Source organism: Microcaecilia unicolor, chromosome 2, assembly GCF_901765095.1.
Source record: "Microcaecilia unicolor chromosome 2, aMicUni1.1, whole genome shotgun sequence".
NCBI classification, from domain to species: Eukaryota; Metazoa; Chordata; class Amphibia; order Gymnophiona; family Siphonopidae; genus Microcaecilia; species Microcaecilia unicolor.
Window position 1 is genome coordinate 544,470,299 of NC_044032.1, and position 25,747 is coordinate 544,496,045.

The 25,747-nt window shown below is 42.5% G+C and overlaps 1 protein-coding gene across 1 annotated transcript in view; it reads right to left on the reverse strand.

Moving 5' to 3' along the window:
* Positions 1–25,747, reverse strand: part of ATP8A1 (ATPase phospholipid transporting 8A1) — a 649,985-nt gene that overhangs the window by 65,143 nt on the left and 559,095 nt on the right. The window contains 2 exon segments of the mRNA XM_030191344.1: positions 1,627–1,683; positions 15,817–15,878. Of these exon segments, the coding sequence (XP_030047204.1) occupies positions 1,627–1,683; positions 15,817–15,878 (119 nt within the window).

The window sequence follows — 25,747 nt, forward strand, 5'->3', positions numbered from 1 at the left end:
ATAGGGCCAGGTTGTTTTAGTTTTGACAAGTCAGCTAGGGTGCTTGGTGTCAAGCTAGATAGTATGCTTAATATGCGATCTCATATTTTTAGCTTGTTAAGAAGTCATTTTTCTTATTGAAAAAGTTGTCATGTTAAAAAATATTCCTACTTTCAGAATAGGTGGCTCAGTCTCTAATTACTTTCTAGAATTGACTATTGCGATAGTATTTTTTTCAGGCTGTGCCAAAGCTTTCTTGCGAAGTTTACAGATAGAGAAAAATCAATCTAATTGCCATGTTCTGTACTTAGTCAATTTTATCCAATAGCACCATAATTGTTTACTTTGCACTGGCTACCGGTTGAGGCACAGGTATAGTTCAGATTGGGGACTGCACCCACTGAGTAAAACTCTTTCTTCTTATCAGATATTATTCTCTTATACGCACAAACTGCAGAATACTAATTATATTTATTTGTCTCTGTAGGAACTTTCCTCCATAATCTGTCTTTTTGTCTACACTCTTTTTCAAAGGAAGCAATTCATGAAAAACCATTTATTAGATTATCTAATATCTTAGACCTTCAAAATTGAAGGGACAATATCATCCAAAATATGCTTATTTACTATATTCCAATTGGAAATCAAATCCTCAGAATCACCTAAATGCCAAAGTTAGAAGGCTCAATTTTGCCTCTCGAATATCTAACTTGCCTATTCTTATTTTTCTGAGCTGGAACTCTCTCACCAAGACAGTACAAAATCAATAAGAAAATGATCAAACCATGGCACTGACATACACGAATAACACTCCAGAGTTCAATAATTCTTAAATTTGTTAGACAATGCAAGTAAATCTTGCTCGTGGGTTTGATTAAACCTAGGACAAGAAAAATCTAAAAATTCCGTAACATCTCCAACTTTTGAACTCAAATTATCGTCAAGGAGTAAATTAATATCTCCAATCAGTAAAACATGGTTATTTCGCACTAAGGGGGTCTTTTACAGAGTAGCATTTTTAGCACACGCTAAACACTAGAGAAACCCATAGGAATATATGGGTATCTCCTGCGTTTAAGCGCACACTTATTTTTAACATGAACTAAAAACGTTAGCGATCCCTAATTTCTTTGCAACAAGCTCATAGAAGGAAACTCTACAGTCATTCCATTTCCCAGGACAGTAAAACAAAACACAATTAAGTGAGCCTATTAAAGAATGATCTCTAATTTCACATGACAATACCTCCATAGTGGGAGAACTAATCAAATCTAACAATTTAATATTAAAAAGATTTATATAAAATGGCAAGCCCACCTCCCTGCCTATCCTTCCTAAGCAAATAAAAAAATTTATAACCAGGAGGGTATAGATCTCTCAGTTTGGGGTTCTCATTCATCATCAACCATGTTTCTGTTAAAAAAATAATAATAATCCTAAGTGTTTATCAGTTACTACATCTCTAACTATATCAATCTTATTTACCACTGATATGGCATTTATATATGCATAAAGGATTGGTACCAATTGCCTATCCCTAGTCCTGACTTGGCAATAGAATGTATTTACCTAGTAAAGCACACTTTGTGCCGATGTTCTATTAATACTAATGCTACTATGTTAGGGTAAACTAGGGATTTTCCTTACCAAAGTCCAAGATGAAGTCTCTAAGCCAGCTTTCAAACACACAGTTATCACCACAAACTGTAAAGGAAATAAAAGTTAATTTTACATTATTAAAATTATTACTACTGAATGTTTTCATGGATAAAAGGCACATGTAGAATTATTTTTGTAATTTCAATTTTGTAATTTTTCCAGTTCTCATTCTCATTAGACCACACTTTCTTGCTTTGTTGTTCTTCAATATATATCACTCTGGTTTATTTCTTTTTAGATCCCCGAAACCACATCATATTAAATGTGAATAGCAAACAGTTAATTCTCACAAAATGCTTCTCCTTAAATTTCAAAACAGTTCAATTAACAGTGAAAACATTTCCATCAATATAAGTAAAGCTAACCCAAGGAAATAAATCAGACTGAAAGATTCAGAACAATGGACATGGGAGACAACCAAATCCAATTACCAAAAACAAAAGTGCATCAGGAGAGAGAAAGAAGAAAAATCTAAAGAGGAAATGCATTTGAAAATTTTAAGATTTGTAATCCACAGATATAGGCAAATTATTTACCTGTAATGGGTAAATTAGACCAACTAGAGGGAGATGACTTTCAACAGTGTTGACACAGATCCCATACTTTCAGGATCTCTCAGGTCCATAATTTCTTGGCTAAGCTTAAAGGTCAACTTCATGGGATGGTAGGTAGGCATGTAAATTCATTTATACTACTGGTTATAGAAAAACCCTCTTAAAAATAACTTTGTTTTCTTAGTCGACAAGCAAGATTAAATTTGCCACACGTGGAGAATTTAAGCTGAAGGTTGTCTGTCTAGCTCTGGTCATAGTTGATTGACTGATTTATGCCCTTTACTTGATTTACCATCGCTTCTCTTAAGCACACCAAAGGGCTTATGAATTCAATACAAAATAAAACCAATTATACAATAAAAACCAGAACACACAAACATCATACTTCATAAAAATGTCCTATATAATAATTCTCACCTCCAACAGGAGGCTTGGGACCGTGCCTGCCGGAAGTGGTCTGCTAGGCAGGCACGCACTGACCTCAGTGACATCAGTGACAGACAATTTGGCAAAGCAAAACAATCTGAGTGCTGGCCATTAGGACACAGGGTTGATAGGAGAGTTTCAAAAGACTGACGGAACCGAAAGTGTTAAATGGGGGGAGGGGGGGGGGGGAAGTTCTGAACGACTGAAAGACATGAACATTTGGCAAAGCAAAACAATCTGAGTGCTGGCCATTAGGACACAGGGTTCATAGGAGAGTTTTAAAAGACTGAAGGAAACCGAAAGTGTTAAACTGGAGAAGGGGGGTGGGGGGGAGTTGTGAATGACTGAAAGACATGCAAAATTGGGACAAGAAAACAATCTCAATGCTGGCCATTAGCACACAGGGTACATAGGACAGTTTTAAAAGACTGAAGGAACCAAAAGTGTTCAGGGGGGGGGGGGGGGGGGGGGGGGGGCAAGTTCTGAATGAATGAAAAAAATGAAAATTTACGAGAGGAACACAATCTGAATGCCGGGCATTTGTACACAGGGTAGATAGGACACTTTTTTAAAAAAATGAAGGACGTGAAAGTATTACATCTTGGGGGAGGGGTGAGGAGGAAAGCGGTGGGGTATCCGGATACTGGGCGTTAGGGCCACTGGGGTACATAGACTTTTGAAAGCCTTAAGGAACCCAAAGTGTGGGAAGGAGGAAAAGGAGGGGAGGGAATGGGGTGAGGGGCATTAGGAACAGGGGGGGGGGCCCTGTCACACACTCTCATTCTCATACACACACTGTCACACAGACAGTCTCACTCTGTCACACACCAGCACATTCACTCTGGCTCTCTCTCAAACATACACACTCCCAGGAAAACCTTGCTAGCGCCTGTTTCATTCGTTCCAGAAACGGGCCTTTTTTTACTAGTAAAGTATAAAACCCAGGCTTTTAGCACTTTAAGAAATGCAAAATAATTCTATTCTTTCCAGATCTTAAGTGGAAGTAGGTTCTACAAAGGTGGAACATGATATCAGAATACTGCATGCCTAGTACTCAACAAATGTATTTCTGAAAGGGGAGACAATGGAAGCATGCCTAAACTATGAAAACCTCAATAGGCATATGGGTACCCAGAAACAAATGGGATCAGCCAATTAATGTGGTAATCCCCTATAAAGTGCTTTATAAACTAAGCACAAAATCTTACATTTTGCAGAAGCTTCAACAGGTAACTGGTGTTGAGCACACAGTGCAGAGGTAACCATCAAATCTCTCTAGGCCTGCCACCAAGTGTTTTGCACTGTTGTTCAAACAATACACTGCTTTGAGATCACTATTTCTTTTAGATTATTTTGCATTGCAGTTCAGGCAGAACACAACTTTGGTGCCTTTTGAGATTGACAGTCTTTGTAAAGACTTTACTCACTCTTAGCATTCTTGTGTAGCATAATTTGCTATATTTAAGCTCTAACATATACAAACAGACTCCCGAGTCTGGCACTTTAGCCGAAACACAGTGCCATATCAAGTCATCATTTTTAACATCATCTTGTTTATGGAATAAAGTGTATATGAAAACATTAGTTTCCCTGGTATCACTGGAAGAGTTTTGTTTATCACGCTACCCCCTATGCTTGACCTTTTTGTCCACAGTGGATCCTGTTCCTCCACCTTGGTGGTTTACCTGTACCAAGTGTATCACCACATTCTACACTAGCAGGGCCAGATTTAAGATTTCAACATCCAGAGGCCAGACTGGAAGGCTAGGGATCCTCCCTTGGAGCTCAGAGAGCTGAGATGGGTCATATATGGCCTTAATTGGTGAATGAATGTTTTAAAAACATTATAGTTCATTTTTGCCACTGACACATGTGAACGAATGGTTATATGTGAATTGAACCTCACTCCCAAATTCACTACATCATCAGTTATACATAGAGCCTCCACAGCGTTCTCTAGGGCAATCCAGAAAAAGGTGGTGCAGTTGACTGTTACTTGAAAAAATCCTGATGTCTGCTCAAGTGAATAGGAGCACAGAGAGAGTGCAACAATTATGGGCCCCTATAATGCAAGGAATGAGTAAAGAATATACAGTGTAAATCTCTCCTTAGAACTCTAACTCTGGAGGCATGTCAAGATGGTGACATGCTGCTGGCAGTGTCCTGACCACTTTTGCTAGCTGCTGCTTTTCCATTTTCCTCTTTATGCCACATACAAAACCAAAGGGGATTGTCAAAGTCGCTCCCATGACGGCTAAGGCATCCTCTCCCCTCCAGCAGTCGATTGAGCATTTCGCTGCCAGAATCCCCGCGTTAGTATCTAGAAGGCGCAGGAGAGCACATCAACTTGAGACTCATTAAGCTGTCCCCGCCAGTTCCCAACCCCACCCCGCCCACAAGGATTAGCGACCCTGCAGGGGTCCACTCAGGAAGTAGTAGCTGAGGAAGGAACTCCTATTCAGGTACTGAGGTCGCTGTATCCAGCGGTGTTTGGAACAAGGATGGAGTCCATATTGAGTCTTTGGTGAAGTAGTGAAGTAATTATGTGTCTAACATAACATAGTAACATAGTAGATGACGGCAGAAAAAGACCTGCATGGTCCATCTAGTCTGCCCACGATAAACTCATATGTGTATACCTTACCTTGATTTGTATCTGTCTTTTTCAGGGCACAGACCGTATAAGTCTGTCCAGCAGTATTTCCCGCCTCCCAACCACCAGTCCCGCCTCCCATCACCGGCTCCGGCACAGACCCCGTATAAGTCTGCCCTCCACCATCCTAGCCTCTCAACCACCAACCCCTCTTCCCCCCGCCACCCAATTTCAGCTAAGCTTCTGTGGATCCATTCCTTCTGCACAGGATGCCTTTATGCCTGTCCCACGCATGTTTGAATTCCGTTACCGTTTTCATCTCCACCACCTCCCGCGGGAGGGCATTCCAAGCGTTCACCACCCTCTCAGTGAAGAAATACTTCCTGACATCTTTCCTGAGTCTGCCCCCCTTCAATCTCATTTCATGTCCTCTCGTTCTACCGCCTTCCCATCTCCGGAAAAGATTTGTTTGCGGATTAATACCTTTCAAATATTTGAACGTCTGTATCATATGACCCCTGTTCCTCCTTTCCTCCAGAGTATACATGTTCAGGTCAGCAAGTCTCTCTTCATACGTCTTGGAACGCAACTCCCATACCATCCTCTTAGCTTTTCTTTGCACCGCTTCCATTTTTTTTAACATCCTTCGCAAGGTACGGCCTCCAAAACTGAACACAATACTCCAGGTGGGGCCTCACCAACGTCTTATACAGGGGCATTAAAACCTCCTTTCTTCTGCTGGTCACACCTCTCTCTATACAGCCTAGCAACCTTCTCGCTACGGCCACCGCCTTGTCGCACTGTTTCATCGCCTTCAGGTCCTCAGATACTATCACCCCAAGATCCCTCTCCCCGTCCATGTCTATCAGGCTCTCCCCACCTAACACATACGCCTCCCTTGGATTTCTACTCCCTAAGTGCATCACTTTGCATTTCTTTGCATTGAATTTTAATTGCCAAACGTTAGACCATTTTTCCAGCTTCTTCAGATCTTTTTTCATGTTTTCCACTCCCTCCAGGGTGTCCACTCTGTTGCAAATCTTGGTGTCATCCGCAAAAAGGCAAACTTTACCTTGTAACCCTTCGGCAATGTCACTCACAAATATATTGAACAGAATGGGCCCCAGCACCGATCCCTGAGGCACTCCACTACTCACCTTTCCCTCCTCCGAGCGAACTCCATTCACTACCACCCTCTGGCGTCTGCCCGTCAACCAGTTCCTAATCCAGTTCACCACTTCGGGTCCTATCTTCAGCCCTTCTAGTTTATTCAAGAGCCTCCTGTGGGGAACCGTGTCAAAAGCCTTGCTGAAATCTAAGTAGATGACGTCCATAGCACGTCCTTGATTTAATTCTCCTGTCACCCAGTCAAAGAATTCAATGAGATTCGTTTGGCACGATTTCCCTTTGGTGAAACCATGTTGTCTCGGATCTTGCAACTTATTGGCTTCCAGGAAATTCACTATCCTTTCCTTCACCATGGCTTCCATTACTTTTCCAATAACCGAAGTGAGGCTTACCGGCCTGTAGTTTCCAGCTTCTTCCCTATCACCACTTTTGTGAAGAGGGACCACCTCCGCCATTCTCCAATCCCTCGGAACCTCTCCCGTCTCCAAGGATTTATTAAACAAATCTTTAAGAGGACCCGCCAGAACCTCTCTGAGCTCCCTCAGTATTCTGGGGTGGATCCCGTCCGGCCCCTTGGCTTTGTCCACCTTTAGCTTTCCAAGTTGTTCATACACACTCTCTTCCGTGAACGGTGCTCTATCCACTTCATTTTCAGGTGTACTTTTGCCAGTCCCTCTCGGTCCTTCCCCAGGATTTTCTTCAGTAAAAACAGAACAAAAGTATCTATTTAGCAAATTGGCTTTTTCTTCATCATTTTCTACATAGCGTTTTGCTGTATCTTTTAGTCTCACAATCCCCTTTTTAGTCTTTCTCCTTTCACTAATATACCTGAAGAAGTTTTTGTCTCCCCTCCGTACATTTCTAGCCATTTGTTCTTCCGCTTGTGCCTTCGCCAGACGTACCTCTCTCTTGGCTTCTTTCAGTTTCATCCGGTATTCCTCCCCGTGTTCCTCTACTTGAGATCTTTTGTATTTCTGGAATGCTAACTCTTTAGCCTTTATTTTCTCAGCCACTTGCTTTGAAAACCATATCGGCTTCCTTTTTCTCTTGCTTTTATTTACCCTCCTTACATAAAGGTCTGTGGCCCTGTTTATTACTTCTTTCAGCTTGGACCACTGTCCTTCCACGTGTTGTGCGTTCTCGCAGCCCATCAGCTCCTTCCTCAGGTATTCCCCCATTTTGTTAAAGTCAGTTTGCTTGAAGTCCAGGACTTTGAGTTTAGAGTGGCCGCTAACCACATGAGCCGTTATATCAAAACAAACCGTTTGATGGTCACTGCTTCCCAGGTGCGCAGCCACTCGGACATTTGACACACTATCCCCATTCGTGAGCACCAGATCCAGCGTCGCTCCCTCCCTCGTGGGTTCCGTCACCATTTGTCTGAGCAGAGCACTTTGGAAAGCATCCACAATCTCTCTACTTCTTTCCGATTTCGCAGAAGGAACTTTTCAATCTACATCCGGCAGATTAAAATCTCCCAACAACAGAACCTCTCTTTTCTTCCCCAACTTCTGAATATCAGCGAACAGATCTTTATCCAGTTCCTCCAATTGTGTCGGGGGTCCGTAGACAACACCAACGTGGACCAAGGTTCTATCCTCTCTTTTTAAGGTGATCCATATCGCTTCTTCCTTTCCCCACTTCCCTGTCATTTCAGTTGCTGCGATATCATCTCTCACATACAGAGCTACTCCTCCACCTTTACGTCCCTCTCTATCCTTCCTAAAAAGATTATAGCCTGGTATGTTTACATCCCATTCATGGGAACCATTGAGCCATGTCTCTGTGACTGCAACTATGTCCAAGTCAGTCTCCAACATCAGGGCTTGAAGGTCATGAATTTTATTGCTTAGACTGTGAGCATTTGTGGTCATTGCTTTCCAACTACATTTCCTAGTATGGGTTTTGGGTTTAGTGATTTGTGAGTGTCTTTTCTCTTTGGTTACCTTCTCCTCTTTTTGTTCCCTCTTCCTTGCTTTTTCTTTTTCTTGTGCTTCAATTTTAGTTTCAGGAACAGCACAGTGCTGTAGTGGAGCAAAAGAATTTTGTAGTGGCAACACTTGTGCGGGCGGATGCTTCTGTGTCACATGACGAATTCTGCCTGAGCCTACTGTGAGCCATCTGTTCCTTTGTGGTTTTATTCTCTGAGGCAGTGGTGAGAAGTTATGATTCTGCACAGTCCTATAAGTTGCTTTAATTGCATCTAATTCTTGCATTACTTTATAGAGCTCTTGTTTTAAAGTAGATAGCTGAAGACAGATAGGACAAGCTTTAAGTTTCCAGATGATTTGCCTTGAAACTAAAGCAGCACAATTATTGCAGAGAATAAAAGTCATCCTGATTGGTTGAAATGGGTATGAACAGGTGTACTATGTTGGAGTATCAGCGTGCAAGACTGCCTGTGTATGACTGAGGAGTAAAGTTAATGAGGTTTGGTTTGTCTATAAATGAGTGGACAACCCTGGGGTGGGTGGGATTATAAGTCCCAAAGTGTCAGCTAAGTGCTGCTATCAAGGGAATTCTCTAGCTTAATGGACCCAAATGGTAGTGTCTGATCAAGGACCTTACAGTTTATTTTACTTTTAAAACTGCCCTAGATATTAATAACTTTCCTTTTAAATAAATCTAGATATTGCCAATAATTCTAGCAGTTTCAGCTCTGTAAAAATGCCCCTCCCCTTTATCAGAGCTTGGCAGGAACAGAAAGAAAGAAAGACAGAAAGAGAGGTTTCCCAGTGCTAATTAAATTGATTAAGCAACAAGCCTTAAAAATTTAGGACAAAATATCAGGTAGTTTCTCACCTAAGCCAGTCAATTTGAGAAGTAAGGGATTTAGGGGTCAGAATAAACCTGTCCTTTTTGCAGGAGCTTGGTTCAGTCCCAGCACCTGGAAGTTAGAAGTCTAGAGATTGGTAATGAATATTCTTCAATATTAAATTATACAATGGCCCAGCATAATCTCCTCTCAATTGCTTACACAAAAACTTAGTCTCCCTAATAGAAACTGGAAGTTTGCTTATGTCCTTCTTGAACCTATTGAAACTTCTTCTGGAGCAGGCTATGGTTTCTGGATCCTCTGTTGAGAAAATGGAGGATCCTCCTCCTTTAAGAGTAGTAAGGTCTTCTCAAAACTCTATTCAGAAACCTCCTAGAAAGAAGAGTGGTAGGTCAAAGTATGCCTTGAAGAGAAACTTGAGTATTTTGAAGAGCTATTTTATTAGAAAACTGCCACTTTTCATCTTAGCTCTGAGGAGATTCTCTAACTGGCACAGAATGACACATCTGTAATCTTTCTTGCGTGTCAAAATGAAGGTCAGATGCTTGCAATTGTGAGAGTTAGATCCCATAGCAACTGCAGAAGCTCTTGATGCCATGCTAAAAACATCAGAGGTGGAATAGACCATAAGGGCAAGTCTATAACTGTACGAGTGTACTAATGCGCCATACGCTAAGTGGCATGATAATTGGCACTTATGTACCAATAAAATAGCATGTAACTACATTAGTGCATAATTGCAAGGGGGCATACATGGAGAGAGAGCATGCGAGGGGAATGCATGTACTAACTTATAGAGCACTATAAGTTAGGCACATATCATGGAACTTTTAGGCGCAAAGTTTATGCCTTCAATGGACCTGGCATAACTGTTTGTGACTCACTTTGGGCACATCAAATCTGACTTATGCTTGTTTTCTATAATGGCACACAGACACATAAGGTTTCTAAAAGACAGGAAAAGATAGTAGATGGCAAGGATGGGTAGACTGGATAGGCCATATGGTCTTCATAGGCTATCAGATTGCTTTGCCAAGCTCACCGTACAGATTAGGTTGCACATTTACTTAAAAATCATCACTGGTTACTGATTGAACTGAGGATCATATATAAAGTTGCAGATCTCACCTTTAAGGCTTTTAGGTTCAGGACACCAGACTATTTATCCAGCCTTGCTATACCCTACTGCCCTAACAGGATCCTTCGTTCCCCTAATGACCACCGCTTAGTCTTGCCTAACCCTTAAGCAGCACAATTTGAATCTACCAGACACTCTGACTTTTATTTCCTGATGTCCTTCATTGAAATGGCCTTTCTCTTACACTTCATAGTAACATGTCATTTAAGAGCTTCAAGTCAGACCTTAAGACCTGGTTGTTTAACGAAGCCTATACCACACCCCTTGCTGAACCCCTGGATTGTCTAGCACTTGTCCAGTAAAATCTCCCCTCACCCTTCCCTTCCCACATCCTACCTTTCCATCTCTGTTCTTTCTCTGTGTGAGTGAACTTACTGTCCTATCTTTAATTGGAGTTCTTTTCCTACTTTATGCTTAGCCTATATACCGCTCTGCTCTGCCTGTCAGTTGAGCAGTATAGTAAATTGTAATAAACTATAGGCCTTCATTTTTCTCTGTTTCTGTTTTATAGAACTGGTGCTTGGCATTGGCAAAGTTAGCTCAAGGCACCCAGGTATAGAATTGTTCCCCCATATGCTTTCCCACGCTCTTCTTTGCCTAGTAATGACCTGAATTCTGTAGATTTATTTTGAGGGGGAAAATCTGTGAATTCAATCTTCTGCAAGGTGTCTTGCATATACTGGTTAATGAAGACCTCAACATGCCTAGGGAAGCTTCCTCTCCTAATATATTTGATACAGACATTAGAGTGGCTGATATCGAGTCCGACACCCTTCAGGGTCTGGAGTCAATGAAATACCAGTTGCACTACCACATGCACTGATGTTGACAAAGCTGAATGTTGAGTCAAGCTAGATGGTGAGTGAGATGGCCTTGATTCCATGTCCAGCGCCTCTTTGAAGAATGCTGATACAAAAGCTGTTGTTAATAAATAGGATATATCTTGGTATAGTCACCTACTGGCACTGGTTATCAATGACCCACATTATTCAATTACCATATATCTTGGTCTAATTCTGCCTCAGAGTATCAGTGATAGCACAGAGGCCCACTTTATAGTGAATCAGTATTCTCCATAGCTCTATGGAGGCAGGTATCAAATGCTTTGGACCACATCTGGAACTGAAAAAAACATTGCCTGAGCTGGGGAGGCAGATATCACCTCCACAGATACCTACTTTGGAACCTCCTGTACCCACTGGCTCTACAAGTCAAGCATTGGTGTTTTGAATTCTTTGGTCAAGACTTGGCACTGTCTGATTTTTTTTTTTTTTTTGCTTTATTGTCAGGCTCTCAGAAGAGAAGGCCTCTTTGAAGTAGACTAGTCAGCAGAAGTCAGTGTGATTTTATGGTACTCATATTGACTATTTCAGAACCAAGTTCAAGAAACTAGATTTCAGTTCTCCAGAAAAAAAATGGCTATCTTTCTATGCCCCAACCCTCTCTGGTTGACATCTTCAAGCAGATGTCTTACAAAAAGCATATGTAGAATAACAGATGACCAAAGACAAAGGGAAGTGACCAGACCTTTCAGGTATGTCAGAGTAATAGGGAACAGCAAAGGTGACTAAAAGGTGCCAAGGAACAATGTGTCAAGAGTGCCAAGGAGAGAGGATGATATGTATGGACCAGTACAGAGACCATGAGTGGTAATGTGTGCTTGATTATCTTAAGGTAGCAAGAAGGAGAATGTGTAATAAAGAATTGCATGGTGTCACTGGATATCATAGGCATGGGTGGGTTCTTTCGCTATTGAGAATGCAATGAACACATCATATGTGAATTTGAAAACATTTATATTCCCCTGGCATGCATATATTTGAGGCTTAACATTTTAGCCCACTCTACTTTTCAAAATTAGAGGAGTGGCCTAGTGGTTAGGGTGGTGAACTTTGGTCCTGAGGAACTGAGTTTGATTCCTGGCACAGGCAGCTCCTTGTGACTCTGGGCAAGTCACTTAACCCTCTGTTGCCCGCCGCATTGAGCCTGCCATGAGTGGGAAAGCGCAGGGTACAAATGTAACAAAAAAAAATTCAGTAAAAATGGCTAGATACTGGTGCACAGTGAATCATTACTTTCCGTTAATACCATACTTACTTTAACAATGACACCTAGTGGACACTAGCATCAGGTAACTATGATTAGAACAATGTGCATGACTTTGCATTTGTCAACATTGAATTTCATCTGCCATTTGGATGCCCAGTCTTCCAGTTTCCTAGGGTCTCCCTGCAATTTTTCACAGTCCACATGTTTTAACAAATGAATAATTTTGTCTCATCTGCAAATATAATCATCTCACTTGTTCTGAATTCCAGATCATTTGTAAATATGGAAAATAGCACTAGTCACAGTACAGATCCTTGCAGCACTCCACTATTTACCCTCCTCCATTGAGAAAAATGGCCATTTGTCTACACCCTCTGTTTTCTGTCCAATTACCAGTTCCTGATCCACAACGGAACATTACCTCCTGTCCCATGACTCTCTAATTTTTTCAGGAGTATCTCATGAGAAACTCTGTACTGGAGTTTCTGGATTTCAACTTCTACTTAAATGTTTAAATTCAAAATCTCTGTCCTCCCCCCCCCCCCCCCCACTTTTCTTTTGTCATTGGTTCCCACTAATGCTGTCCAATTCACAATTCAAATTGATTTGTTGACTCGTTTAGGGTGATTCGATTTAGAAAAAAAATCGGGAGTCCTGATTCAGGACTTCCCCACCTCCCTCCCACTGTCACCAAGCTGCTGCTGCCTCCTGCTCGCTCGCTGTCACCCAAGCCACCACAGCTGCTTCCCTCCCTCCCTCCTTCCTGCTATCATCCAAGTCACAACCACTACTTCCTTCAGCAGCAGTGACGACAAGAAGATTAACTCAGTGCTGGTCTGTCTATTGGCGCAGGCTGCCGGCTCTACCCCAGAACAGGAGGCAGTGACAACAGAAGTGTGGGACCAGCAGCTGTGCCAAACTGCCAATGGAGAGTCCTTGTAATCTGTTTCCCCTCCCCCATGCAGCCGTCATCCCTGTACACTCAAAGCAAACAACCTATGAGCTGCTGCATCCACGTTGTCGTTTTTTATTGCTGGTAGCATTTTTATTTCATCTCACTTGTATTTTCAAACATGCCAGCTTGTGTATCTTGGGATCTTGCCAGGTATTTGTGACCTGGATTGGCCAGTGTTGGAAACAGGATGCTGAGCTTGATGGACCGTTGGTCTTTCCCAGTATGGCAATACTTATGTACTTATTAAGATGACAATATTTACTAAGGAAGTGGGTCTAGTATGCCTTCCTCTCCACCTGTGGTCCTCCAATTTTGTCATCACCTGCAGAGGCAGAAATAAAGCCAGGTTGTCTCCACTCAGCAATGGAGCCTTTCCTCTGCCATGTCCCACTTCCTCTAATGCAACCTTCTCTAGCTGCAAGGCCAGGATGTGGCACAGGGAAAGCCCTGAGGTCAGACAGAAGCAGCCTGTCAATCATTGTTGGTGAAGATGTATGTTTGGAGGACTGGGTGGGTTGAGGTGGAATGGAAGAGATGATGGGGGAGGAGAGCAGAGGAGAGAGAGACAGAGAGAGAGAGAGCACATGAATGGGGGAAGGGGAGAGAAATGCACGACCTGATAAGAAATGTGTTATAAATGAAGGCTTTTCCATATCTGCATACTAATTTTCATAAAATGGAGGAGAGCAAGAGGTACACTGTGGAGACACACAAGAGTAGGCACAGCCGGGGCACACAGTGGGGTTTGGGGTGGCACAGTTGAAGGTTCGCCTAGAGCATCAGTTACCCTAAGACCAGCCCTGGAACGGAGTACAGTATACCCAAAAGATCAAGTTGGGGGGGGGGGCATTAAGTTTCTGTTATATATATACACTCCTTAGAAAGAATAAAATTGTTTATATTTTATTTATTTATTTAGCATGCACCAATTGATTAATTATTTTATGACATAATTCTTTTCTCTTGAAAGGGCATGCACTACTCTGTGCGCTATTTGCTCAAAATTAAGCCATAAAGGCAATTCTATAAATGCACTGATGAGTGCCACTTACACTCCCAAATACATTACATGCTATTCTGTAAGGTAGCACATTTGTGATATGGTGAATGAGTGAAAGGGTTGTACACATGGGTGGGCCATGTGCATGGCAATAACTTATGCACTTAACTTATAGACTATGATAAGTAAGCACACTGCATGCTGCACTCAGGCATAGCAACTTACACCAGACATGGACCTGGCACACTCGGTCATTGCCTAAATGTAGGCTCACTGACAATGACTTGTAGTAGTATTCTATAAAGGAATCTTTATACCAAGATACCATTATAGGATTGGTGCTCAGTGTGTGGCATTGAGCTGCCTAACTTACAGGGCAATTTCATAACTTAGCGCGACATCTGTATAGTGCTACTGAACAGCCTAGTCATAGCATTTATCTGGTTAGAAGGATAAGGGCCGCTATGTATCAGGCAGTGTGCATTTTAATGCTGTATATCTAATTGGGATGTTAAATCTAATCAATGTATGGCTAAGTAGGTTGATATATTTGTTAGTACTTCCCTGACATCTATCCCACTGCAAATAAATCTAGGTTAAAAGCCCACCTTTTTGATGCTGCTTTTAACTCCTAAGCCTTACTCACTTGTTCAGTACCCATGTTTTATCATACCCACCTTAGTAATTCCCTTATCTCTTATTTGTCCTGTTCATCTGTCTCTTTATGTGCAGTGTACAGCGCTGCGTACGTCTAGCAGCGTATTGAAATGGTAAGTAGTAGTAGTAGAAAGATACCTTTCAATGTATTCATTCTGGACATTTTAAAAACAAATCGTGTGCCAATGCATTTTTTCGAAAACTGAATTTCTTAAATATCCGCATTACTTATTAGAGGAACGAGTGTATTTCCTCCCCCCCATGCACAAGATTGATGAAAGAGGGGTTAAATCAACCAAGTAAATAACACTGCTTTGTTATTCCCCAGTACTTTATAAGATGATGAATCTGGCAGTTCTCACCATTTGGCTGTGTGAGTGGATGAACAAACACTGAAAAAATGGTTACAATGACTGCCTGCACAGGTAGGTTTATATACACAATGAACAGCAAAGCTGAGTGGAGGATGATATTGAGTGGAGGTTTACCCTAGTGATTAGAGCATCACATTTAGGGCTGTCCAATTCAAATCTTGCTGCTGCTCTTTGTGATTTTGAGCAAGTCACTTAACCCTATATTACACCTCTAGTACAAGCTTATATTGTAAGCCTTCTGGGGACAGGGAAATACCTACCATACCTGAATGTAAATCACCTTGAGTCGCTACTAAAAAAAAAGATGTGATCTAAATACAAATAAACAATACAAGCATATGTTTAATACAATTCAAATTTGATACAACAAAGCAAAATAAAATAAGTTTTTCAAGGTCAGTTATGAAATCTTAGAAACATCAACAGCAGCAAATTACAATTCTCTCAACTGAATTGTAACTATTTGCAGTATGAAATAAAGTGAAAAAAAATGAAAAAAAAAAAAAAAACAGTTGTGCAGAGACTTACAGTGTAAACAATGTTTCCTAGCAGTAGATAATCTGAAGTTTTACCACTTCCAAAGACAGTGTCTGTGGAGCAAAACAAAGAAAGCGTTTTTTTTGGAATGCCACTCGTTGTTAATGCTGTTCATATAGCATATACATCTACAAAATGAAAGAGAGAAAAGACACACACCAGTAGAATAGCTGTTTCACTGAAAATAAATGGCTGCCTGATCTGAATGTCCTAATATAAGTTTTCCAAATAGGACTGAAGTGCTTTCAGAACACAATGGAGTAAGATTTCTCTGCTATCAGTGTATCAGTTTGATGCCTACAACAAAGGTGGCCAGGCCAGTATTTTGGAGACTCTTTTACAAAGGGTCTTCTTAAGACATTTCCTGCAGGTCTTGCTAGTGTCAGCATGCCTCCTTATAATATGACAGATTTTTTAACTAACTCCAATAGGCCAAATAATTCCCAACCTCTAAATGCCCCTCAAATATTGTATGCAATTCTGGTCACCGCATCTCAAAAAAGATATAGTGGAATTAAAAAAATGTACAGAGAAGGGCAGCGAAAATGTTAAAGGGGATGGGATGACTTCCCTATGAAGAAAGGCTAAAGCTGCTAGGGCTCTTCAGCTTGTAGAAAAGACAGCTATAAAATAATGAATGGATTAGAATGGACAGATGTGAATCGTTTGTTTACTCTTTCCAAAAATACTAGGACTAGGGGGCACACAATGAAGCTACAAAGTAGTAAATTTAAAGCGAATTGGAGAAAATATTTCTTCACTCAACTCTGGAATTCATTGCCAGAGAATGTAGTAAAAGCAGTTAGTTTAGCGGGGTTTAAAAAAGGTTTGAATAGAAAGACTCCGGAGGAAATTGGAAAGTCATGGGATAGGAAGTAGTGTCCTATTGTAGATTAAACATTGGTTAAAAGATACAAAACAGTGAGTAGGGTTAAATGGTCAGTATTCTCAATGGAGAAGGGTAGATAGTGGGGTTCCCCAGGGGTCTGTGCTGGGACTGCTGCTTTTTAACATATTTATAAATGATCTAGAAATGGGAGTAACTAGTGTGATAATTAAATTTGCTGACGACACAAAGTTATTCAAAGTTGTTAGATTGCAAGAGGATTGTGAAAATTTTCAAGAGGACCTTTAGAGACTGGGCATCTAAATGGCAGATGACATTTAATGTGAGCAAGTGCAAAGTGATGCATGTGGGAATGTGTTTTCAATATATGGAGAGAGACTTCATAGCTTTCATAGGTGTTAGAGACAATTTTTGAAGGTTGTTTGAATTTGTGGGATCAGAGTGAGTGATGAGTCTAGCAGTATCCCAATATTCCTGACCTATAATTTTAGGGAGCGTTTATACTTCCCAAAATGTATTTTGAAGTTGGGTATTTGTCCACTTGTGTTTGGTACCCAATGAATCTTTGTTTTATTTGGGCTCAGGTAAAGTTTGTTGTTTGCCCATTTCTGAGTTGCAGTTAGGCAGGCAGTCAGTTTACTGAGAGCTGTGGGTAGATCTGGTTCAATAGGTATGAGTAGTTGCACATCATCAGCATAGATGTAGAATTTTGTGTCCACTGACCAAAGTAGCTCAGCCAGAGGTTTGAGGTAGATATTAAATAAAATGGGAGACAGTGATGTGATGTTTCTGAACAGAACTGATTGTTTTCTATCTGACAGACCAAGTAAATACTGTGCCACTGATACCTATTTCTGCCAATCTTGTAAGCATAATATTATGATCCACAGTGTTGAAGGCTGCTGAGAAATTGAGCAACACTAGTATCGAGGCAGATCCCCTGTCACGGTTTCTGTGCAGAGCATCAAGAAGGAACACAAGAACTTTCTGTACCATACCCAGGTCTGAAGCCACATTGACATGAGTCTAGACAATTACTTTCAATCAGCCCATCATTGAGTTGACTGCAGACTATCCTGTCATTGAGTTGACTGTAGACTGTCCTTTCTATAAGTTTTGCCAGGAAAGGAATGTTAGAGATGGGTCGGTAGTTTTCAAGCTTGTCCTGGTCCAGTGGTCTCTTTTTCAGTAAGGGGTACACCACAGCTCTTTTTAGTGTTATTGGTAGCTACCCTTCCATAAGAGAGGAGTTAATTTTAGTGGCTCTTTCAATGAGGCCTGTGTTCACTTGTTGTACAATCTTTGCTGGGCAGAGATGAAGAGGGCAGGTTGTAGGCCATAGACTTTTCAGAATATTTTCAAGAGCTTCCTCTGTGACCTGGCTGAATGAGTCCCAGATGGCTGTGCACAGTGGGGAAGAGGGAGTGCTCTCTTCATTAGCTGGTAGGAGGCTTGATGGGACTGTCTGTAGGTCCTGATGGAGACCTTCAATTTTGTTGGCAAAGTGACAAAATCATTACTGGTTAGTTGTGACTGGGAAGGCTGGTTCTGTTGTGGGGTTTGCAATAGGCTGTTTACTATTTTAAATAGCTGCATGGTTGAATTTGCAGCTTGTTCTACGTGTTGAGAAAAATACTGCTTTTTGGCTGCTACAGCCTGGCGGTATATTGCCATGTGTTTCTTACAATTGAGCCTGCCTTCATCTAGATGAGATTTTCTCCATTTTCTTTCAAGTTGACGTCCTTGACGCTTAAGGACCCATAATTCTGGGCAGAACTACGGGGAATGTTTATTTATTTGTTGCATTTGTATCCCACATTTCCCACCTATTTGCAGACTCAATGTGGCTTACAATAATACATCATAGCAAGCATCAATCAAAAGTAGATAAACAATTGGTTACATAAAGAACAGGTGTAACATAATGGATATGGAACAGAGGACCTTCTTTAGATGGCTGGCATTGCTAAGCATATATGCCCCTTCTTTAGAGGGGCATGCATGCTTAGCAATGGCATTTTTTTCTAATACCATTGCTAAGCATGCATTCCAGATATCAACCTGTTCTGACAAGGTCATCGTCTTTTCATCCACTTGGGGGTAGGTCAAGGCCTCTAGGAAGTTTTCAGCAGTCAGATTTCTCATGTCTCAGAATTCCTTCCAAGCTTTGATTGGGCCCATCTGTTTTATGTCATCCTTAATAGAAAATTTGATTAAGAAATGATCAGTCCATGATAGGGGTGCTATCTCTATGCCACCAGCCTTGTGTTCCAAGATGTCGACCCCTTTGAAGAACACCAAGTCTAGCATATGGCCCTTTTCATGGGTTGGAGAATTAATCACCTGAATGAATCCTAGAGCTGCCATCGTATCAAGGAAGGCCAAAGTAGTGGTGTCTGGAGTTTCGATGTGTAGGTTACAGTCTCCTATGATCAGATCAGTAACCTAGAGTAGCTCAGGGTTATCACAGTCACCAGATTCAGCAGTAATTGCAAAAATGATGTGGTGTTGTGCGTGATCTATACAGAATTACCGATATATGCAAGAAGACGATTAAAATATTTCAGCACTAACTCTTATTTAAGAGGAGATTCTAAATTATTATCTAAAAACAAAATAACCTTTCCATCTTCAGACTCTGCTGATGTCTTTCATTGCAGGTAATAAGACATGGTAAAATCTGTTTTCTCATTTCTCAAGACAATTAAGTCTGATTTCTGTGTACTCATTAGTACAATACACGTTCACATCTGTCCTCTGCTTGTTGACGTACTGCTAACTAGGGCTGTACCGAATATTTGTATTCGAGTCGTTACCAAATAGTGCCCCAAATACATTATTTGTAGTTGGCTGAACAGGGATTTAAATTTGAATACAAATAATCCTCTGATTTCAAGTTGCTTCTTTTATTATTTGTCACGTTAAAGCTCAATGCCCCTTACTCACATTCAGTGTTCGTATTCTGCCAAATAATGTGTGTCATTATTTGTATTCAGCTGAATAGTAACATATGCTATTTGGTACAGCTCTACTGTTAACTATAAATAAAGAACAGTGAGATTGGTAGTTTTTTTTTTTAAGGAAAAGAAACATGATATAGTGCCCCATGTCCCCTTCTCCCAATGCATTTTCTCCCTCTTCTCAATACTCTGCTTCTGCCATGACAAGCAAGCAGGGTCCATTTGTCACAAAGGAAAAGTAAGTATAAAACAGAGTAGTATTACCCACCTTAAGAACCAGGAAGTTTGATGCATAGGCTCCCTTAGGTAGTTTTGTCTACAGGTCCTATGAGGCACTGAGGCCTGAAATCAAGAGATGTAATGGAGAAGCCTAAGGGAGGACTGATCAGTCACTAGGTTCCCAGGTGATGTAACCAGCAGCCCTATCTCTTGCCAAGTGTTTGTCTCCTGGTAGAGAGAGGCACATGTGGCAAAACAAAGGAAGGAATCCTCAGGAGAGAAGTTGGGGGTTAATCACCTAGGCAATTCTTGCTGACCTCCTTCCAATCTTCTCACAGGACTATTACATCCAGTTTACTAACTCTATTGGTTTGAACCCTCGACGTCTCTTTACCACGCTAAACTCTCTCCTCAAAGTGCCTTCTCCTCCAACTCCCCCTTCACTTTCTCCCCAGACTCTGGCTGAATACTTTCACGATAAGGTTCATAAGATTAAACTTGAATTCACAACCAGCTCTCCTCCACCACTTCTTCCCTTAGTCCACTCTCTCAACCCTCCTACCCCTGCCTCCTTTTCTTCCTTTTACAAAATCACTGAAGAGGAAACTTTACTTCTTTCCTCCTCAAAACTAACCACCTGCTCCACTGACCCTATTCCCACTCATCTACTCAACTCTATCGCTCCTGCTGTCATATCCTCAATCTTTCACTTTCCACTGCGACTGTCCCTGATGCCTTCAAACATGCTGTAGTCACCCCACTCCTGAAAAAACCTTCTCTGGATCCTACCTCTCCTTCCAACAACCGCCCCATCTCCCTCCTCCCTTTTCTTATCCAAGATACTAGAACGTGCTGTCCACCGTCGCTGCCTCGACTTTCTTTCATCTCAAGCTATTCTTGATCCACTCCAATCTGGCTTTCGCCTCCTTCATTCAACCGAAACAGCACTTGCTAAAGTCTCCAATGATCTGTTCCTGGCTAAATCCAAAGGGCTCTATTCTATCCTCATCCATCTCGATCTTTCTACTGCTTTTGACACTGTTGATCACAGCCTACTCCTTGGCACGCTGCCCTCACTTGGATTTCAGAACTCTGCTCTTTCCTGGTTTTCTTCTTATCTCTCACAGCGTACTTTTAGTGTATACTCTGGTGGGTCCTCCTCTTCCTCTATCTGCCAGTGGGTGTACCTCAAGGATCCATCCTAGGACCTCTCCTTTTCTCCATCTATACTTCCTCCCTTGGTGCTCTTATCTTATCCCACGGTTTTCAGTACCACCTTTATGCTGATGACTCCCAGATCTACCTCTCCACACCAGAAATCTCAGCAGAAATCCAGGCCAAGGTATCTGCCTGCCTGTCTGACATTGCTGCCTGGATGTCTCACCGCCACCTGAAACTTAATATGTCCAAAACTGAGCTCCTTATCTTCCCACCTAAACCAACCTCTCCCTTTCCCTTATTCTCTATTTCTGTCGACAACACGCTCATTCTTCCTGTCTTATCTGCTCGTAACTTTGGAGTCATCTTCGACTCTTCCCTCTCCTTCTCTGCACATATTCAATAGATTGCTAAAACCTGTCGTTTCTTCCTCTATAATATCGCCAAAATTCGCCCTTTCCTCTCTGAGCACGCTACCAGAACACTCATCCACACTCTCATCACCTCTCGCTTAGACTACTGCAACTTGCTTCTGACAGGTCTTCCACTCAGCCATCTCTCTCCTCTTCAATCTGTTCAAAATTCTGCTGCACAACTAATTTCGCCAAAGTTGCTATGCTCATATCAGCCCTCTCCCTCTCCCTATCCGTTTCCGTATACAGTTCAAGCTCCTCTTATTGGCCTATAAGTGCATTCACTCCGTAGCCCCTCACTACCTCTCCACCCTCGTCTCTCCCTACACTCCTTCCCAGGATCTCTGTTCACTAGGTAAATCTCTCCTAACTGCACTGTTCTCCTCCATCGCTAACTCTAGACTCCGTTCCTTTTATCTTGCCGCACCTTATGCCTGGAATAGACGTCCTGAGCCGTTATGTCAAGCTCCATCTCTGGCCACCTTCAAATCCGGGCTAAAGGCCCACCTGTTTAATGGTACTTTTGATTCCTAACTTGTCACTTGTTCGTAACCTTTAACTTATCTTCCTCTCTTCAATAGTCCCTTATCCCTATGTGTCCTATCTGTCTGTCCTACCCTTATCCCTTATTTGTCCTGTCTGTCCTGACTTAGATTGTAAGCTCTTTTGAGCAGGGACTGTCTCTTCATGTTCAATTGTGAAGCGCTGCGTACGATTGGTAGCGCTACAGAAATGATTTGTAGTAGTAGGCAAGGTTCCAGACCCTCCTCCTATTTTCATTCAGCCTCAGAAGCAGGCAACTGAGATGTACTCTAGATGGTCTCATCATGGTGAGTAGCTGTGGGCCTGAAAGGGGGAGAAGAAAGCCTCTTCAGAGCAGAAGGCATGCAGCTGGGCTGTGCAAGGAAAGGTTCTCCACACTAAGTTAGGGGCAGGAAGCTAGAAAAGGAGAGAAAATAGTGCCTACAGCCAGGGCGCTTGGAAAGGGGGGGGGGGGGGGGGAAGAGCCCTAGAACAGGAAGGTTTATCCATAAGCAAGAACCTAGAAAGGAGAGAAGAGGCAGGAAACTAAACCAACAGTCTAAAAAAACCCCCAAAGTGTTCTAGGCTCTGCTAGCCAGGAGGAATGGCTGTTATACAAGGGCCGGGGGAGGGACAGAAGGTATGCCAGAAGGAATGAATCTTAAAGGACTAGGGGGAGGAGGGAAGCATGCCAGGAAACTCCTGGTCTGTTTCAAGATCAGTTAAAGCACTAGTTGTGGAAGTTCTCTTCTGCTCATTGAATAGGCTGGAATGTATAAAAGAGGTAAAATTTAATGCTGATTTTTCTTAAAGGAGTACTGAGAATTAAACCTGCAGAGCAGGGGTGGGCAACCTTTATACACAGAGGGCCGCATAAATCTCAGTACTATCCCTGGTGGGCTGCAATATTATGTAATGTCAGAACCGGAAATGCACAAGGCTCCACAGACCTTCTGTGGTAAGTAAAAATGTAACCAAAAACGAAAAAACAAACAAACTGCTGACTGGCTATTCTAAAAACATTTGCAAAAGACAGTATTTAAAATTGCCAACACTCCAGTTAATTATGTTTTCTGTGCATATTTCCCATGGTCTCACAGGCCACAAAATTCAATGGTGGGCCACAGGTCGCCGGTCCCTGCTCTAGAGCATGAAAAGCATTTCTCAGCTTTGAAGAACAGAGCATAAAAGGAAGGCACAGCAAGGATAGGAAGCACTAGACCTCGTCAACAATGGTGGAGAAACCCCATGTGACTGAACAGAGTTGACTAGCAGTTCACAGAGGGTGGAATTCTATAAATGGTGCTCAAAAATGGGCACTGAAAAAAAATTGTTTCTAAGTGCTTTTCTATAAAGGGTGAGTGCCTAACTGTAGATGCCAGACTTACACCTGCTGAAACCTGGTGTAAATGCTTGCACTCAACTTAGGCGCCCTGAAGCAGAGTATTCTATAGCTACACGGGTAACTTTTCGGAATGCCCTAGACATGCCCATGGCCGCGCCCCCTTTTGAGTTATGCATCATGCCTTAATACCAGTGGATCCCAAATCTGGTCCTGGAGGCACCTCAGCCAGTCAGGTTTTCAGTATACCCAAGTGAATATTCATGAGAGAAATTTGCATGCACTGCCTGCATGCAGACAGATGAGCACACAAATTAAGTGGCACCAATTACTCTCTAGAATTTTTTTGATAGCACCGAATTATTGGTACTTAAGAGCTTGTTATTCTATTAATCTGAACATGCATCATGGGTGCGCACCCAAATTTGAGCATGCAAATCTGGGTGCTTATCACGCTTCACACGAAACACTGGATAGTGAGCCTTTGGGCTACTGCCGAGGGCGGCAGCGGCAGGAGGAACACCCACCGGAACAGAAGCCGCAGCAGGGAGCAGGAAGATAGTCCACGAACCCAGCAGAACCGTGGCCAGGCAAACAAAGTCAAGGTCCAGCTCCAGGCACAGGTTCCAAGGCAGGCGGGAAGCAAGGTCAGAGTCCAGGTCCAGGCAAGGTTTAAAGGCAGAAACTGAACGTAGCAGGGAAAGCACAGCAACAAATAACTGCAGAAGATACATCTCTGAGGACCTCTGATGCAAGTCAAACTAGAAACACTTCCAGGTGGTTAATAAAGGTCAACAGCCAGGGAGTTCACCAGGTACGGAAACAGCTTAGTTCCAAAAAGTCTCGAGACCAACTGGCAGGCTAGAAAATCTGGACCGGACCGGCATGACCTCTGGAACTGGGAAAATCATCAACAGACAGTCCATTGCGACCACCAGGTCTGACCACCAGGGGGCGAGATGAATGAGAGCATGATACCGGGGCAGAGTCATAACAGTGCTATATATAGATTCCAGAGGAGAGAGTGTTTTTAATAAAGACTGTGCTGTGAGTGAACTCATGGCTCATAAAATCAGCACTGGAAATCTACTTGAGTCCAGATTGGGGGAGAGGCATTCAAAAAGAGCTTACTTAAAAGGAAGAGAGGACTCTAAGTTACTGGTATGGAGACCTGGTCTTTTTCTGTGAAGTACTGGAGTTTTTGGAACCCTGAAGGTCTTTGCGCGTCTCTAATCTACTGTGGAAGAGGCCAGGAGGAAGGTCAGTAGGCTAAAGAGGGACTTAGTGTTGTTCTGCGTGCCGAGAGAGGGTACTGTGGTGGGAGCACGATTTAATCATGTGTATAGGCTTGAAAGGGAAAAGGGAAAGGGAACGGGATTTAATATACTATCTTTCTGTGGTTACAATCAAAGCCGTTTACAAACTATATAGAGGTACTTATTTTGTACCTGGGACAATGGAAGGTTAAGTGACTTGTCCAGAGTCACACAGTTCTCAGCCTATTGCACTAACCATTAGGCTACTCCTCCACTGCAATATGTGACACCTGCTCACCTTGTGTGGCAGTAGGCTTGGTTATTTCTCTTCATTGTGGTGCCATGAGGTAATGTGGTGCCATGAGCAGTGGGTAATGGAACTGACGCGGAATGGAGTTATTCTGGATCTGTGCTTAGAAAAGGGGAAAATATTTCTGATGTTATGGTGGGAGATCATTTGGCATCTAGTGATCACCGAATGGTGTGGTTCAATATTAAGACAAAGGAGAAGAGGGCTTATTCAAGATTGAAGGTCCTAGATTAAAAAAAAACTAACTTTGCTGAGATGGGGAAATTTCTCAAGAAGAGTTAGTTGGATAGGAGCAGCTGAAGAAGTAGAACGGCAGTAGGCAAAACTGAAAGGTGACAAACCTTTATGTTAGAAAATTACATGGCTGATGTGGTTCTCGAATGTAGTAGCTGCCCCGTTACTCACGAGGTGGTGGAATACCTCCTCTAAACGGACTGTAGCCCCTGGAGAGCGACGATCGGGGATTGCTGATAGAGATCCGAAGAGCCCGGAGCTGCGTGGAGACCGCTGAGACTGCGAATCGTCTGAGAGCCACATTCTGACCTCCCCAGCCAACCTAATTGTCACTAGTGGAACACCAAAGACGCGCATTGCCCGAGCGGAGGACGGCCCGGAAGGGGCCCGGGGTGTAGCGCGAGGCCTGGAGTGTCTAGTCCGGCCCGCCCACGTGTACCATCCAACCTCGTGGACCAAACGGCGGCGAATAAACGCGTGAAAAAACAAGCCGGAATCAAGCGCCCTTGATCCCGAACCAGAGAGGCCCTTAATCCCAAGCCAGGGCGACCCTAGTGAAGCGACTAACCACGGGAGCGAGACTGGGAATACATTCTGACCAGGACACCGCGAGCTTGGTCTCTCCCGCTGACCAACGAGACGAGCGATTGATGCTCAAGGC